The 17,451-nt window shown below is 41.5% G+C and overlaps 1 protein-coding gene across 1 annotated transcript in view; it reads right to left on the reverse strand.

The window, feature by feature from the left end:
• LOC121288923 (golgin subfamily A member 6-like protein 4) overlaps window positions 1-17,122 on the reverse strand; it is a 37,859-nt gene extending 20,737 nt beyond the window's left edge. Inside the window, exons 1-7 of the mRNA XM_041207790.1 lie at window positions 17,104-17,122; window positions 13,338-13,406; window positions 8,563-8,596; window positions 7,537-7,682; window positions 4,616-4,697; window positions 4,332-4,524; window positions 3,825-3,892 (exon numbers count right to left, since the gene is read on the reverse strand). Coding sequence (XP_041063724.1) covers window positions 3,825-3,892; window positions 4,332-4,524; window positions 4,616-4,697; window positions 7,537-7,682; window positions 8,563-8,596; window positions 13,338-13,403 — 589 coding nt within the window. The 5' untranslated portion in view covers window positions 13,404-13,406; window positions 17,104-17,122. The remainder of the gene's footprint in view (window positions 1-3,824; window positions 3,893-4,331; window positions 4,525-4,615; window positions 4,698-7,536; window positions 7,683-8,562; window positions 8,597-13,337; window positions 13,407-17,103) is intronic.
• Window positions 17,123-17,451: the final 329 nt, after the last annotated feature.

Here is a 17,451-nt window from a genome sequence, read left to right on the forward strand (position 1 = left end):
CTTTCCAACCTGAGAAAGACCCATTAATCCCAACTCTATCTTCTGTGTGTTAACTAATCCTCAATCCATGCTAGTACATTACCCCCAATACCGTGAGCTCTCATCTTGTGCTATTATACCTTGTATGTGGCACCTTATTAAATGCCTTCTGGAAATCCAAATACGCTACATCTACCAGTTCCCCATTATCAACTCTGCTTGTTATATCCTGAAAGAACTTTAGCAAATTTGTCAAACATGATTTCTCTTTCACAGAACCATGTTGACTTGTTTGTTTGCATTTCTTATTTCTTCCTTAATAATGGACTCTAGCATTTTCCCAATGACAGATGTTAGGCTGACTGGCCTATAGTTTCCTGCTTTTTGTCTCCCTCCCTTCTTGAACAGGGGCATCACATTAACGGTTTCCAATCTGCTAGGACCCTCCCGGAATCCAGTGAGTTCTGGAATATTTCCACCAATGCCTCCACTATCTCTGCAGCCACATCCTTTGAAACCCTTAGATGCAAGCCATCAGGTCCTGGCGACTTGTCTGCCTTTAGACCCATCAGCTTTTCAAATACTTTGTTGCTCGTGATGGAGAGTGTTACAAGATCTTTCCTCCCATTAGCTCCTTGCTTATCTGGTATCTTTGGAATGTTTATAGTGTCCTCCAACATGAACACCAATGCAAAATATTGGTTTAAATTATCTGCCATTTCCCTGTTACCCTTTATCAATTCTCCAGTCGCATCCTCCAAGGGTCCCACGCTCACTTTAGCTACTCTTATTCTCTTGCCCTTTGTTTTTATATTTCTTGCTAATTTACTTTCATAATCAATTTTCTCCCTCTTTATTAGCTTTTTAGTCATCCGCTGCTGGTTCCTAAAAAATTCACAACCCTCTGGGCTACTACTAGTTTTTGCCGCTTTGTATGCCTTAGTTTTTGATTGGATAGTCTCCTTGACTGCCTTTGTTAATCATGGGTAGTTTATCCTTCTCAAGTCCTTCTTTTTGACCAGTATAAATTTTTGCTGAGCCTTATGAAATATATGCTTGAATGTCTGCCACTGCTCATCCACTGACCTTCCCAGCCCGCTTTGGACAATTCCTTTTTCATACCTCTGTAGTTGCCCTTATTTAATTTGACGACACTGGTTTGAGATCAGAATTGCTCACCCTCAAACTGAATCTGAAATTCTACTATGTTGTGATCATTACCCCCAGAGGACTCAAACTATTAATCCTATCTCATTACTAGCTCAAAAATAGCCTGTTCCTGGGTAGGTTTTGCAACGTATTGCTCTAAGAAACAATCCCGGATGCACTCTACAAATTCGTCTTCAATGTTACCCCTGCCAATCTGATTTGTCCAGTCAATATGCAGATTAAAATTACCCATGACAATTGTAGCCTTCTTACACGCCTCCATTATTTCCCGCTTTATACTTTGTCCTACAGTGAGGCAACTCTCTGTACTGGGGAACAAAGAGCTTGTTAAATATTTTGTTTTTGAATGTTAATATAGGGAACTGAAAATTGTACAATAATACACATGGCAGCATAGCTGATTATCATCAGCATGGCTATGCAAGTTTCTTCACGTGACTTGACAAATTCTATAGTATTGTTATCAAATATGGGTAGAAAGAGGCTTTGTGCACATATATAACATATATATGTTATATTAAAAATGCCAAGTGGTCTCAACATTCCAAACATGATGCACTTCTAGGTCACACTCTGCTCTAATGAAAACAGTCACATCTTTCTTCGTAATTGTGTCTTCACAAGCCAGGCACCATCCTAGTGAACCTGCATTGTACTTCTCAATATTCTTCATTCTATAGTCTATATTATTGCTCTTGTTGCTTACTGCTGAATCTGGCTGGATTGTGTCAAGCATTACCATGCTGCCCCTTTAATGCTCAAATCCTCTTAATAGTCCAGGATCAACATAAAAGGTAAGAATATTTCCTACTATGCATAGTGAGTACACTTCAAAAAGTACTTCATTGGCCATAAAGTGCTTTGGGATATACTGAGGTCATGAAAGGTGCTACATTAATGCAAATTCATTCTTCCTTCCTTTTATAATACTTTCTTGAAAATTGCCTCCTCATACCCCTCTCAGTCTCTTCCACTCTTATGTCTTACATTGTGCTTCTTGTTCTGAAGGTGCTGCCTTCTAATGCTCACTCATTCTTACCAAGGCACCAGAAACTTTGCAGCTTCTCTACCATCTCCCCCACCCACCTTGATCTTGTCTCTTCTATCAGACCCAACTCTTGCCTCCTTGATGCTTTCCTCACCCGGCTACCTTTCCTGGTCCTAATGGTCACTGACAACGTTAATGGCTTCCACTGTTGTGTACTGCCCCATTTCATTCTGCCCAATCTCAACAAATCCTCTTCAAAAAGCCACCTTTGATCTACTCCCCACACCTCCCATCTAACCTCCCTTTCTTTCCAAGATAGTCGGATGTATGGTCACACCTCTACTTCAAGACCAGCACTTTCATAACACCCTATTCAAATCCATTCAGTCCAATTTCTGTTTCACCCACAGGACTGAGGCCATGACGGTCAAAAATCATCAACAATATCCTTGGTAATTGTGACCATGGTATATAATCCTCCTTGATCTCTTTGCAGCATTACACATGGTACTATTATTATCGCCACTCGGTGGTCCACCTTAGAAGGCCTGCCATTCCATGGCTCTATTTCCATCTGTCACACGACTGCCACTGTATCTGCAACAATGACTTCTACTTCAGCCCCTGTTCATCACCTCCAGACTTTTCCAATGATTCATCCTTGACCTTCTCAATTATATGTTGTACATCAGTGACACCACCAGTAAGCACAGTGTCAGATCCCAAACAAATGCAAATAACATCCAAGTCTACCATAGCCCAAAACCTACTCAAAACACATTGATCAACCAAGCTTTCAGTAACCTGTCCTAACACTTCTGTGAAAGGCATGACACCCACTGCTTTTATGAAGTGCCTTTGGAAGTTTTCTGCATTGTAATCAGTACATATGCATGATTTTCATTACTAACAACATAGAAGTTCTTTCAAAGAAGCAAAAGGTAGGTGAAATGTAGCAAGGTTGTAATCTTGCCATTTCTGATAGATTTTCTGTAGGACCTATGGGGATTGACGCAGAATATATGGTGCATGTTGCTAATGTCTCCATATTCCCCTCAATATGTCAAATACCATTATGTTCCATTGGTGTAGTTAGGAAACGTGCAATAAGTCATGATTTTTTTTTAATTTGTTCGTGGGATATGGGCTTCACTGCATTTATTGCCCATCCTTAACTGCCCTTGTTCGGAGGGCATGTTAAGAGTCAACCACATTGCTATGGGTCTGGAGTTACATATAGACTAGGCCAGGTAAGACCTTCCCTAAAAGACATTAGTGAACCAGATGGGTTTTTACAACAATCGGCTATGGTTTCATGGTTATCATTAGACTTTTAATTCCAGATTTTTATTCTACCATGATGAGATTCGAATCTAGGTCCCCAGAGCATTACCTTGGGTCTCTGGAATACTAGTCCAATGACAATACTACTATGCCACTGCCACCCCAGAAAACGCAGGTTTTTAAATTCTCCCACATTACATGATTGCAGATGTTTCAGTAATGTGGATCAAACGTCTACTCTGATCTCTTCCCCTCCTCTTTAAATTTAAATAAAAGTTTTACTTATGGCATAAGGATCCTTTCATCTTTTGCCAACAGGAGAAAAGGCAAAAACTGAAAACACACCAACTGTTCCTAATCTACAGACATCAAAACATAACATCCCATTAAGGCATGCACTTACGTATTTTATGCTTCATATTATCAATCTCCCTTCGAAGTGAATCATGTTCTTCACACAGATCTTTTTTGCTGTGAATGAAGCATTTGATTAAAACATGCTTCCACAGGATTATTCATCAATTGTCACCAGTTTTTCAGGAGACAGTCAAATATTATCAGTGATAAAGTAATTATAGCAAGCTTCATGGTTTTAGTATATTTTTCAAAATAGTATTAATTTAAGCGGACCAAGTGACAAGACTAAATTTCATGCCTGCATGGAGAACAGAAATGGCAACAGTGGTTAGTTTTTTAGTAATCGATCAAAGCACAATTTCTCTAGTCCAATCAATACTTGTGAAGTAAAACTGAGGATTACAGTTAAAAAGGAGAGTTTCTTTTTTTTTGAATTATTGTATCAGCTTCATTGCTCTATCAATGGCTTTGAATAAAGTCATGAAATTCAGACACAACTTTATTACGAGAACAAAGCCAGAAAAACTGCAAAAGCAACGAGGACAGTTCTTACCTTTCCTGGATTTCTTGCATTAGACTAGAAATTGTGATTTTTCCATGAATAAATCTCCCATCCACTTGTCGTACTTGCTCCCGCAAGCTGTACATTTCATTTGACATCTCCCTCCGCCAGTCGTCCATCTTCCTCTCCAATTGGAAATCCAAATTTCTTTCTTCAGATCGACTCTGTAATTGGCGAATGTCCTCTGTGTCAGACAAAATTGGTAAATTGAATTCAGATTGCATTTTTATGAAAAAAAGTTAGTATTTAAAAGTAAAAAAGTTTTAAAGCATTACCTTCTAACGATCGGATTTTCTGCTGTTGCTGCAGTTTTTCTGTTTCAACTCTCAATAAAGCTTGTTGTAAACATTCAATGGCCTGAGTACACAGAGAACTGTATTGACCACCACAAATGAAAATAAGTATGTATACAGTCAGAAAAGACTACTTGGGAGAAAATTATCTATCTAGATGTATTACTTGCTAGTAGGCAGACTGTCGCTTCGAGGATGATGAGTCACCTCTGTCTAGATGCAAGTTCCATCCAGATTACAGAAACAGTACAGCAGAATATCTGGCAGAAGAGGGGGAGTCAGCGGCATAGAGTGACTGGGCTAGTAATCCAGAGGCCCAGGCAAATTCTCTGGGTACGTCAGTTCAAATCCCACCATTTAATAAATAAATCTGGAATTGAAAAGCCAATCTCAGTAACGGTGACCATGAATCCATCATTGATTGTCATAAAAACCCATTTTGTTCACTAATGCTCTTTAGGAAGGAAATCTGCCATCCTTACCTGGTCTAGCCTACAAGGGACTCCAGGCCCACAGCAATGTCTTTGACTCTTAACTGCCCTCTGAAATGGTTGAGCAAGCCACTCAGTTCAAGGGCAGTTCACGATGGCCATCAAATGCTGGACTTGACATCGACAACACATCCCATAAAAGAATAGAGAAAAAAAATAGTGGTGCCAATTAAGTAGAAACCTGGATACACCAGATGTCTAGAGGTGATGTCTAGCCACCCCACATCCCAACTAGGCCACTGATGCAGGATGAGAATGGGGACAGGGATTCATAAGACCATAGAAAATAGGAGCAGGAGTAGGCCATTTGGCCCATCGAACCTTCAACAAGATCAGGGCTGATTGGATTGTGGCCTTAACTCCACTCTCCCTCATAACCCTCGACTTCTTTATCAGTCAAAAATCTGAATATATTCAAGCCTGAGTTAGACAATTACCCAACCTTCAGTGTTCTTTGCGGAACTGAAATCCACACATTAACAACCTGAGACACAAAATTTCTCCTCATCTCCATCTTAAATGGGAGACCCCTTGTTTTTAAAAACAGTGCCTGCTAGTTCTAGATTCCCCCATGGGAAGAGACATCCTCGCAACATCCACCCTGTTATGCCCCCTCAGGATCTTATGTTTCAATAAAATAACCTCTCATTCTTCTAAACTCCAATATGTATAGGCCCAACCTGTTCAAACTATCCTCATAAGACAATCCCTTCATTCTCTGAACTGCTTCCAATGCAAGTATATCCTTCCTTAAGCAAGGAGACCAAAACTGTACATAGTACTTCAGCTGCAGTCTCACCAATGCCCTATACAGTTGTAGTAAGACTTCCCTATTTTTATACCCCATCCCCCTTGCAATAAAGGTCAACATCCATTTGCCTTTCTAATTATTTGCTATACCCGCATGGTAACTTATGATTCATGTACAAGGAAATCCAGATCTCTCTGTATCACAACATTCTGTAATCTCTCTCTATTTAAATAACATTCTTTTATATTCTTCCTGCCAAAGCGGACAACCTTACATTTTTCCCACATTATACTCCATCTGCCAAATGTTTGCCCACTCAATTAACCTATGTCCCTTTGCAGATTCTTAGTATCCTCCTCACAACTCATTTTCTTACCTATCCTTGTATCAGCAGCAAATTTGGCTATAATACAATCGGTCCCTTCATCCAAGTCATTAATGCAAATCTTAAATATTTGAAGTCCCAGCACTGATCCCTGCAGCAGTCCACTAGTTACAGTTTGCCAACCTGAAAATGACCCATTTATCCCAGAAACTGTTTCCTGTTAGTTAGCCAATCCTGTCCATGCTCATGCCAACACCATGAGCTCTTACCTTCTACAGTAATTTTTTATCTGGCACCTTATCGAATGCCATTTGGAAATCCAAATACTGTACATCTACAGGCTCCCCCTTATCCACCATTGCAAAACTGGCAGTTCCAAAGTCTCCTGTCTAGCAGAGATGCAGCAGATTACAAATAGTTGGCAAGGCAAGGTGTACCAAACAATTCACATGAGAACCAATTGGAGGCCAGCCGAAGATCCCTGAATAGAGATTTTATTCACTGACGTTTTGACCAACTTATGGTCAAATTTCAGAGGTATGGTGAAGTGGTGGTGCTGGGGGAAAGGGAATTCTGTTCTCTTGAAGTAGCAACACATACCACAGTATGTGACCTCTAGGGAGAGGCACCTTTATAGAGTTATACTTCTGATAGCCAGTGAAGGAAGAAACCAGAGCCAACCTTTACTTGATATAGATTTATTCACAGGCTGAATCATTACAGTTATATACCTCCTAGCTTAACTCACACCTGGCTCAGTAAGTGTTTCTTTATATGTGCTCAAGTAAGCATTCAATCAATGCCATCTACCTGTACATAATTAACCTCAAATGCTGCAAACAACAACTGGCAGGGGCACCCACCTGTCATGTGGTGATTATGGGATCTCACCTTGACTTGGTGAGCTTTGATGGGGTCAGTGCCAGAATTTCCTGGTGGAGATATAATGGTTTTTTATAATGGGATGTGCCTGCAAGGAAGCAGAGCTAATTATTTAAAGATTTTGGACACATGATAGGTAAGCGTCTGGATCAGGAGTTAAATGTGACAAGCCATACAATTTCCAGTGTATACCTGATCAATAAGATGGTTCAGTCTTAGTTCGTGTAAAGGGTCACAATTGGGGAGAAAGAGCTTGCTTCAGGAAATGTAGCTTTGCACTGGGTTTGACCAAGTATATCTGGTGTGTGCAAAATATTGCACTGTCATTAGCATCTGAAGGAAACATTTTTGTTTTGGACTCTATTTTTGGGTTACATGTACAGACAAGTACAGTGACACAGACTATAAGACTATATTAAATATACACCATTCTCACTTACTTTTTCACACTTACCTTTCCTTGAGATTGTAGCTGCCTGTAGATACCCATTAATTCTTCTTTAGGTAATTTATAGCTTAACATATCCAAATAAGAGGGTTCTGTAGGGAGTGATATAGGATCACTGAACCGAATATGTTCCATTTTATCAAGTGAGCCAACTAAAAGGAAGCAAAAGGACTTAAAATAATAAAACCAAACTAATGCCAGCTGCATATTTTGGTGATTGCACCAGCAAATAAATATTTATTTTATAATGCGGTGTTCCATACTAATTTCTCTTAGATGGCTTATTTTCCCTTTGGTGCAATTTTTCCACCAGAATCAGAGAGAATAATCTCTCCTTGCCAATACACATTTGCTTTGTTGTGTGCAGTCATTGCACACATGAGAAATCCAAAGTCTTGATTATAATGACATGGCAATAGAATGGAGGGAAGTTAAAAGTGTGCTTGGAACAGGGCGCTCTCACTTACCTTCCAGTGGCCATACTAAGAGGACACTGGCATAACCATGGGGGAATGGTTCTATCTTCCCAGGGGAGATAGTGACATAGTGGTAATGTCATTGGACTAGTAATCCAATACCCCAGGCTAATGCTCTGGAGATGTGAGGTCGAATCCCACCATGGTGGCTCAATTATTAATTATTTTAAAATTTAATAATTCTAGAATTGAAAATTGGCCTCAGTGATGGTGACCATGGAACTACCATCAATTGTTGTAAAAAAATCCATCTGGTTCACTAATTTCGTTTAGGGAACTGTCCTTACTTGGTTTGGCCTACATGTGACTGCAGATACACAGCAATGTGGTGTCTCTTAACTGCTCTCTGAAATGGCCTAGCAAGCCACTCAGTTGTAACAATTAGGGATGGGCAACAAATGCTGGTTTTGCCAGAGGCACACACATTCCATGAAAAATTTTTAAAAGCTGCAAAATGGAAAATAAGTGATGCACCCTCAGAAATAAGAAAATTGTGATTAATTTTAACTACAAATGAACATTCATCTATTACATAAATAAAAGAAAAAACACATACCTTTTGCATAATACCCTGTTGTGTTCAATCTTTCCTGTCAAGGAAAAAGGCTTTCCATTAATTTTCAGTGCTATACAGACATGTTCAACAGTAATATTATTAGAAATAGCTTATGCCTGGATTTTGCAGCCAGTGACAAAGAAACAGCGCTCACTGTTCATTAAGCTTTCAGCTGCCCACGACTATACATGGGCTTTTGAACAACTTATGGTCATCAGGAGCCTGATATAGTGCAGCACCCTCAACAGGGGATCTGGGACCTGTGTGAACAGGGCAAGCAACAGTGCATCTCTTCAACCAATCAGGTTGAAGGATCCTTACTGAGGCACATAAAGTCTGAACCAGGAAGTATAAGTTAGAATATTCAGTTCAATGTAAAATCATGTACAGAAAGCAAGATAGGGAGGGAAGGCAATGTGAGATTAAGGGAGAGAGGTAAAACAGATACAAAGAGAAAGGAAAATAAGTTGTTTTTTTTTAAACTGAATCCCCAAAAATAGTTAAAATCTGACAGAATAAAACTCCATACTTGTAAAAGTAAATTTTCAGTGGCAGAGAGGCATGTTTGGCTGCAGTTAAGACTTGTCTTCATTAAAAATTCTTTTATACTTGAATGGACAAACCCTAACTTTTTCTGGTGTATTTAGTTGGCAAGTACAGTAACCTCACAGCCTTTATCTGTTTGAATCTCACAATGAGATATCAACGTGACAAAGTTTGTGAAGGGGCAGGGCAAATCATTTCTACATTTAACAGTATATGTGCAAACAAGGGATCTTGCTGTCTATTTTACTCTTTAATGATGGTGAGTATTAATGGTCCCACATTATTCCTATCATAAAACCTGGGCCAGTGTTGTGACACATGGGTTGGTACTTATTAGCTTCTCGATTGTCATTTACCACCAGAAGGATGTGTGCGACACAGTCCAGCTATGTAATAGGGATGGGAAAGATAGGCCAGAGGAGAAGGGGAAGGCTGTACAAAATTTCTTTTTCCAAGTTGTTCTTGTCGCACTTGTCAACAGCACAACCAGGTGGTGGTCTGATGACCTACTTCCATGCCTCTCAAATTGATTAAATTGAGAACAACATCGTTCTGATATTAGTGCTATCAGTTTTAGTGTTTCTGGCAAGCTGGTGACACTTATGCATCAGAAGCCACGAGTTGCACTGCATTAAACTTAGCAGTGTTACTGATTGAATTGTGTTAAGCTGCAGAACATGGCAGCCTGCTTGACTGGCACGACACTCACAAACATTCACTCCCTCCGCCACCGATGCACAGTAGCAGCAGTGTGTTCCATCTACAAGATGCACTGCAGGAATTCACCAAGGCTCCTTCAACAGCACCTTCCAAACCCATGCCCACTAGCATCTAGAAGAACAAGTGCAGCAGATAGATGGGAACACCACCGTCTGGAAGTCCCCATCCAAGTCACTCACCAAGTCAATATATCGTCCTTCCTTCATTGTCACTCGGTCAAAATCTTGAAACTCCCTTCATAATAGCAGTATGGTGTTCCTGCGCCACATGGACTGTAGCAGTTCAAGAAGGCAGCTCACCACCACCATCTCAAGGGCAACTAGGGATGGGCAATAAATGCTGGCCCAGCCAGCAAAGCCCATATCCCGTGAATGAATAAAAAAAAGCTCCAAACATACATACAAATTAATAAATGGAAGAGCAGAGGATGCATGCAGGAACAGAGGGCTAAATGAGGTTGCAAAAATAAGGAGTGGTGAGGCCATTGAAGAATTTGTAGATGTTTTTGTAGTTGATATGGAGGCAGAAATGGAGCCAGTGGAGGTTGGATAATGCAGAGGTAATAAGGGAATAGGACTTGGTGTAGGATAGGATGTCCATTGTGATTTGTACAAGTTAGAACTCAAGAGATTAGCAGAGAAAAATCAAGATTGAATGTGAGAAATACATGGATGTGTATTTCAGGGGCAGTGCAAGTTGGGCAGTGCCATGCAATGTTGCAGTGGTGGAAGCAAGCAGCTTTGGTGGTGGCAAAGTTCAGTTCACAGCTGAGTTGAAATAACACCTTTAGTACTGCATCCAGTTCTGATCAAGACACTAGGGAGGCAATCAAGCGCTGGATGCAGTTCAGAGAAGAGCAACAAGAGTGGTCCTTTGTGTCAGAATTCAGGGGTGAGAGTTGAATTGTCAGCCTCAGAAGGTGGTAACTGGGCGGAAATCTAATAGGTAATATATGATAATAGAAAAGGTAGATTCAAGAAATTACATCAAACTAAACTTGAAGAATAAGACAAGTTGATACATTTCCAAACTAGTAAAAAGCAACATAGGACTGAGGTCAAGAAGTTCTTGTTCACATGCAGGGATATATTTTCACCTCTACCATTAGGCAGGGAGTGGACAGTAATGGATTGGCCATCCATTTTCTATTCTGTCCAATTTTAGTTTCCATTGGCATTTGACCTAGGAGTAGCATCATGGAGCACTAGCAAGATTGAAGTCAATGGGAGAAAACTCTGCACTGGTTGGAGTCATACTTAGCACAAAGGAAGGTGGTTGTTGGTGTTGAAGGCCAATCATTGCAGCCTCAGGACATCATTGTAAGTATCCTGGGTCTAGCCATCTTCAGCTGATTCCTCAACGATCTTCCCTCCAGCATTAAGTCAGAAGTGGGGGTGTTTGCTGATGATTGCAGAGTTTTGAGTTCCATTCACAACTCCTCAGATACTGAGCAGTCCATGCCCACAAACAGCAAGACTGGACAACATTCAAACTTGAGCTGAGAAGTGACAAGTAATATTTATGCCACACAAATGACAGACAATCTTCAACAAGAGAGGATCAAGCCTTGCCATTCAAGGGATTGCCATCACTGAATCCCGCACCGTCAACATCCTGGGGCTTACCATTAAACAAAAACTTAGCTAGACCATCCATATAAATACTGCGGCTGCAAGAGCAGGTCAAGGGCTGGAAATTCTGCAGCAAATAACTCACCTCCTCAAAGCCTATCCTTCATCTACAAGGCACAAATCAGGTGTGTGATGGAATACTCTCCACTTGCCTGGATGAGGGCAGCTCCAACGACACAAGAAGTTCAACACAATTCAGGACAAAGCTGCCCGCTTATTTGGCAGTCCATCCTTCATTAATACATGTGGTAGCAGGGTGTACCATCTACAAGATGCTCTGCAGTAACTCGCTAAGGCACCTTTGACAGCACCTTCAAACTCGTGACCTCTATCACCTAGAAAGATAAGAGCAGCAGATGCATGGGAACACCACCACATGCAAGTTTTCCTCCAAGCTACACCCCATCCTGACTTACAACTATGTTGCTGTTCCTTCACTGTTGCTAGGTCAAAGTCCTGGAACTCCAGGACTAACAGCACTGTAGGTGTTCCTACACCACATGGACTGCAGTGGTTCAAGAAGATCACCACCTTCCCAATTGGTAATTAATATTGGCCTTGCCAGTGATGCTCAATCCCAAGTACGAATAAAAAAGTGGCAATTCATCTTACAGAGCGATCAGCAAATGCAATGTACTTCAGACTACAGTCGTGGAGCCAAAAGTCCTGAGCCTATTTAACAATTAGCTGCCATATGGGGGAGCTGTAGAATTTTTTTACAAATTAAATAGAATAGGCTGAATGATATTCCTCCTCCATATTTACCTTTTGATTTTGTATTTTCTCATCACTGGTTCCACCTTAGTGAATCCATGTTGCAGTCATACACTGGTTAATATCCCATCTATAATGTGATGTCTAAAATTGTGCATGATATTCAAACAGTATGGGCCTGAACTTCGCAGAATGTCAATCAGAGTGCCAATCCGCTCGTAGTTTCCTACCTCAAAATCCAGACAATCCTTTCTCGCCCGGCCTTCCAACTCAGGCCAGGTGAGAAATATGTTGGGCAGATAATTCCTGAGGCCTTCAATCAGAGGTAAAAGGACCAAGCCCCTTTTTTACGGCACCAGCTACTATGAAGCAGGTATGTTTAAAGGTCCAGCCACTTTCAAGCCCAGGAGAAGGTAGGTTTGTGAGGTAAATGGGTAGGATTGGAGGTGGGGTGTGACAGGTGGTCAGAAGGGTGGGGTCAGGTGGTTAGTGGGGGATTCAGTTGGGGAGAAATCGCTTGTTAGGGGTCAGGTGGTCAGTTGGGGGCGTCGTCGGTGGGGCAGGAGTCAGCTGGCCAGTGGGAATGGGGTGCAGGTGGTTGGAGTGGGTCTTGTGGGGGGTCAGTTGTATAGTTACCCAGGAGTCTGTATTGGTTTTAATTCTTCTAACTTTTCCTGGATAACTATTAATGTAAGACAGTCAGAACCATCCGAAGTTTACAATTTAAATTGTATTTTCAGATCGTTCCAATTGCAGGGCAATTGCCCAACGGAAGTTTGAACTTCCCGGACAATTGCCAGGCAATCCTTACCTGGGGACTTTGGGGTGCCCCTCGTGTATGACTCTTGGAAGCTTAAAGTTATGGGCTATTATGTTCCTTAACCAAATAGCAATAATTAATGAATATTTAACCCACAATTTATAATAGAGAAAAGTCACAAACCAGTGTGTAACTGTTTTCTACAATAGTACTTACAAATATCTGAATCAAAAATGTAGCTTGAATTTTGCTTTAAAGTGGCCTGGGAAGAACTTTGAACACGGACCACATTTTGAGAGATTTTCTGCAATCTGATAAAAGTTTCTTTATTTGATTCTTACAGTTGAAAGCTATAAACTAAAAGGAAGAATAATATATTCATTACAGCAACATGGCACACTTACCTTGATTTTTGCTACATTGCAATCGGTATCATTTAGTATGGAATTAAGCTGAGTGTCCCAGTTCATGTTCTGTTACAGGAATGTAAACATAGCTTATGTCAATAGCAACCACAAATACATGACCAGGCAGCATGTTAATCAACAAACTTCACCTTTTTAGCAGGTTGCTATTTTTGCCAATGATAAATTAGTATAGATAATGTTCCCATGAATTTTGAAACAAAAATATCCATCTCATTTTTTAAGTGGGACCACACAAATATATTAATACTGGCCAAAATAATAATTTGCCCATTTATATAGTAACTGTAACATAAAAGCATAATCAGATAAGAATGCATTGCGAGCCAAAGAGGGAAATATTAGATGGGGTGATTGAAAGTTTTGTCAAAGAAGTGGGTTTTAAGGTGGGTCTGAAAGGAGGAGTGGGAGATGGAAAGGCAGAGAGGTTAAGGGAGGAAATGCCAGAGGGACTAGATTCCTGCAGGCATAGTCAACAATATAGGGTGAAAGGAATAAGGAACATGTAAGGGACCTGACCTGGAGGAATGCAGGGCTGGAGAAGGTTACAGAGATAAGGAGGGACAAGTCCACAAAGAGGCTCAAAAACAAGGAAAGGAAATTTAAATTTGATGCTTTGAGAGAGTCAAAAGCCAAAATAAGTTGGAGATCATAGGATAATGGGTAACCTGCAGCCTCCACCAGCTAGAAAGACAAGGGCAGCAGATGCTTGGGAGCACTGCCACCTGCAAGTTCCCCTCCAAGGCACACACTATCCTGATTTCAAATTGTGACTCATTCTAGACTGAATGTCAGAGAGGCAGAGAACACAGTCTTTGGGAGAAAAATATTAAGACACAATTATGTTTTCTAACATTTAATTTAAGCCTCCCTTCAAAATAGGAAATAGGAATGTTTAGGTTAGGTAGGGTAATGGGCACCCAATTATCCAAGGCAAAAATTTCCACATTTTTATTGTCTGATTAGTAGGAACTATTGATGTTGCCAATTGTGAGTACAATTTAGTTATTAAATAAATATTTTTAAAACTTACTCCAACAACACAGCCACTTCTATCCTGTCAAAATCTCTATGACATAAGGTGCAACTGAGTCCTAACTTTCTTCAGTTAAGTGAAAAGTTTTAAGATTTAACATTTGGTTTCTGCCATTACAGTCCAATACTTTGCCACCTCCCCCAATCACTGATGGTGAACAAAACTACATACAGCCTTTGCAACATGCTCAATCTTAAGCTGAACTCCAAACAACATGGTGTCTGTCACCAAGATCACTTACAGCCACCTTTTCAACTCTGTCTGGTTCCATTCCACCTCAGTCTCTGAAACCCTAATCCATGCTGTTGTCACTTCCAGACTCCAATACTTAAATAGAATTACCTGGAAAAACTCAGCAGGTCTGGCAGCATCGGCGGAGAAGAGTTGACGTTTCGAGTCCTCATGACCCTTTAGCAGAACTGGTTGAATCCAAGGAGAGGGGTGAAGGTTGCGGGGTGGGGGTGTGGGGTGGGGGGGTGGGGGGGGGGGGGGTGGTGTTGAAAGAGAGAAGTGGAGGGGGGTGGTGTGGTTTTGGGACAAGCAAGCAGTGATAGGAGCAGATAATCAAAAGATGTCACAGACAAAAGAACACAGAGGTGTTGAAGTTGGTGATATTATCTAAACAAATGTGCTAATTAAGAATGGATGGTAGGGCACTCAAGGTATAGCTCTAGTGGGGGTGGGGGGCATAAAAGATTTAAAAATAATGGAAATAGCTGGGAGAAGAAAAATCTATATAAATTATTGGAAAAAACAAAAGGAAGGGGGAAGAAACAGAAAGGGGGTGGGGATGGAGGAGGGAGGTCAAGATCTAAAGTTGTTGAATTCAATATTCAGTCCGGAAGGCTGTAAAGTGCCTAGTCGGAAGATGAGGTGCTGTTCCTCCAGTTTGCGTTGGGCTTCACTGGAACAATACAGCAAGCCAAGGACAGACATGTGGGCAAGAGAGCAGGGTGGAGTGTTGAAATGGCAAGCGACAGGGAGATTTGGGTCATTCTTACAGACAGACAGCAGGTGTTCTGCAAAGCGGTCGCCCAGTTTACGTTTGGTCTCCAATGTGGAGGAGACCGCATTGGGAGCAATGAATGCAGTAGACTAAGTTGGGGGAAATGCAAGTGAAATGCTGCTTCACTTGAAAGGAGTGTTTGGGCCTTTGGACGGTGAGGAGAGAGGAAGTGAAGGGGCAGGTGTTGCATCTTTTGCGTGGGCATGGGGAGGTGCCATAAGTGGGGGCTGAGGAGTAGTGGGTGATAGAGGAGTGGACCAGGGTGTCCCAGAGGGAACGATCCCTACGGAATGCCGCCGGGGGAGTGAAGGGAAGATGTGTTTGGTGGTGGCATCATGCTGGAGTTGGCAGAAATGGCGGAGGATGATCCTTTGAATGCGGAGGTTGGTGGGGTGATAAGTGAGGACAAGGGGTCCCTATCATGTTTCTGGGAGGGAGAAGAAGGCATGAGGGCGGATGCGCGGGAGATGGGCCAGACACGGTTGAGGACCCTGTCTGTTTCTTCCCCCTTCCTTTTATTTTTTCCCATAATTTATATAGATTTTTCTTTTCCCAGCTATTTCCATTATTTTTAAATCTTTTATGCCCCCCCCACCCCTAGAGCTATACTTTGAGTGCCCTACCGTCCATTCTTAATTAGCACGTTCGTTTAGATAATATCACCAACTTCAACACCTGTGTTCTTTTGTCTGTGACATCTTTTGATTATCTGCTTCTATCACTGCTTGCTTGTCCCTACAATCACACCATCCCCCTCCACTTCTCTCCCCCCACCCAACCCTCCTCCACCTTAAACCAGTTTATATTTTACCCCTCTCCTTGGATTCAACCAGTTCTGCTGAAGGGTCATGAGAACTCGAAATGTCAACTCTTTTCTTCTCCGCCGATGCCGCCAGACCTGCTGGGTTTTTCCAGGTAATTCTGTTTTTGTTTTGGATTTCCAGCATCCACAGTTTTTTGTTTTTATCCAATACTTAAATGTTGTCTTCGATGTCCTTCTATCAAATTCCAATTTGTCCAAAATGCACATGCTCTGTTGAGAGTTGTGGGTGGCCGAGTTGGTACTATTGATAGGGTTGATCTACAGGCACTTCTTAGGTGGAAACATTAAGTTTACTTACAACGTACTCAGCAACAACTACATGTGCTTTCAACCCAAACTCTATCTCTACATTGCTGACCACTGAGGTAGCCCGTACTACTCTCCTATTGGGTACTAAAGATCATGTGACCTTCCTTAAATATTATTCTTAAAGGCATATTACACACTAAATAAAACCATAAATACTACACGACCCCACAATAAGTTTGGCTCACCCAGCAGCTCTACACCTACACAGGCTCCCTACACCACAAAACATTCAATGTAAAGGGCAATGCTTGGACCTCTGCAACAATCAGTTGGATAAGATAAGGGGTTTAAGATAAGAACAAAAAAACTGCTGATGCTGGAAATCCAAAACAAAAACAGAATTACCTGGAAAAACTCAGCAGGTCTGGCAGCATCGGCGGAGAAGAAAAGAGTTGACGTTTCGAGTCCTCATGACCCTTCGACAGAACTCCACAACTCTTTTCTTCTCCGCCGATGCTGCCAGACCTGCTGAGTTTTTCCAGGTAATTCTGTTTTTGTAAGGGGTTTAAGAGTTCAGTCCAGTATCCATCAGCAGCTCCGTATTGCAAATGGTCAGATTCAGTCTGAGTACCTGGAACGGTACATGGAGTTCGCGGCAGGGGCCAACAACTGGCTTTGAGTCTTTCCAATATCGAGCTGGAGGAAGTTGTGATTCATTTCAGAGTTGATGTAACAACAGTCTGACAAGATCTGGCATCGTATCATCCGCGTGGAACTTTATCCCAAGCCAGATGATATCGCTAAGAGGCGATATAGAGATGACGAAGAGCATAACATCAAGAGGTACCTTAGAAGTGGCCAATGCAAAAGAGGAAGGGACTCTCATTGCTAGAAATGGAATGGCGACATTTGGATAGCAGGAAGGGAACAACATAACAGCAGTCGCACAGAACTGCACAACAATGAAGATGTTTTGCAG

This window comes from Carcharodon carcharias, chromosome 16 (genome assembly GCF_017639515.1).
Source record: "Carcharodon carcharias isolate sCarCar2 chromosome 16, sCarCar2.pri, whole genome shotgun sequence".
In the NCBI taxonomy this organism is placed as follows: domain Eukaryota; kingdom Metazoa; phylum Chordata; class Chondrichthyes; order Lamniformes; family Lamnidae; genus Carcharodon; species Carcharodon carcharias.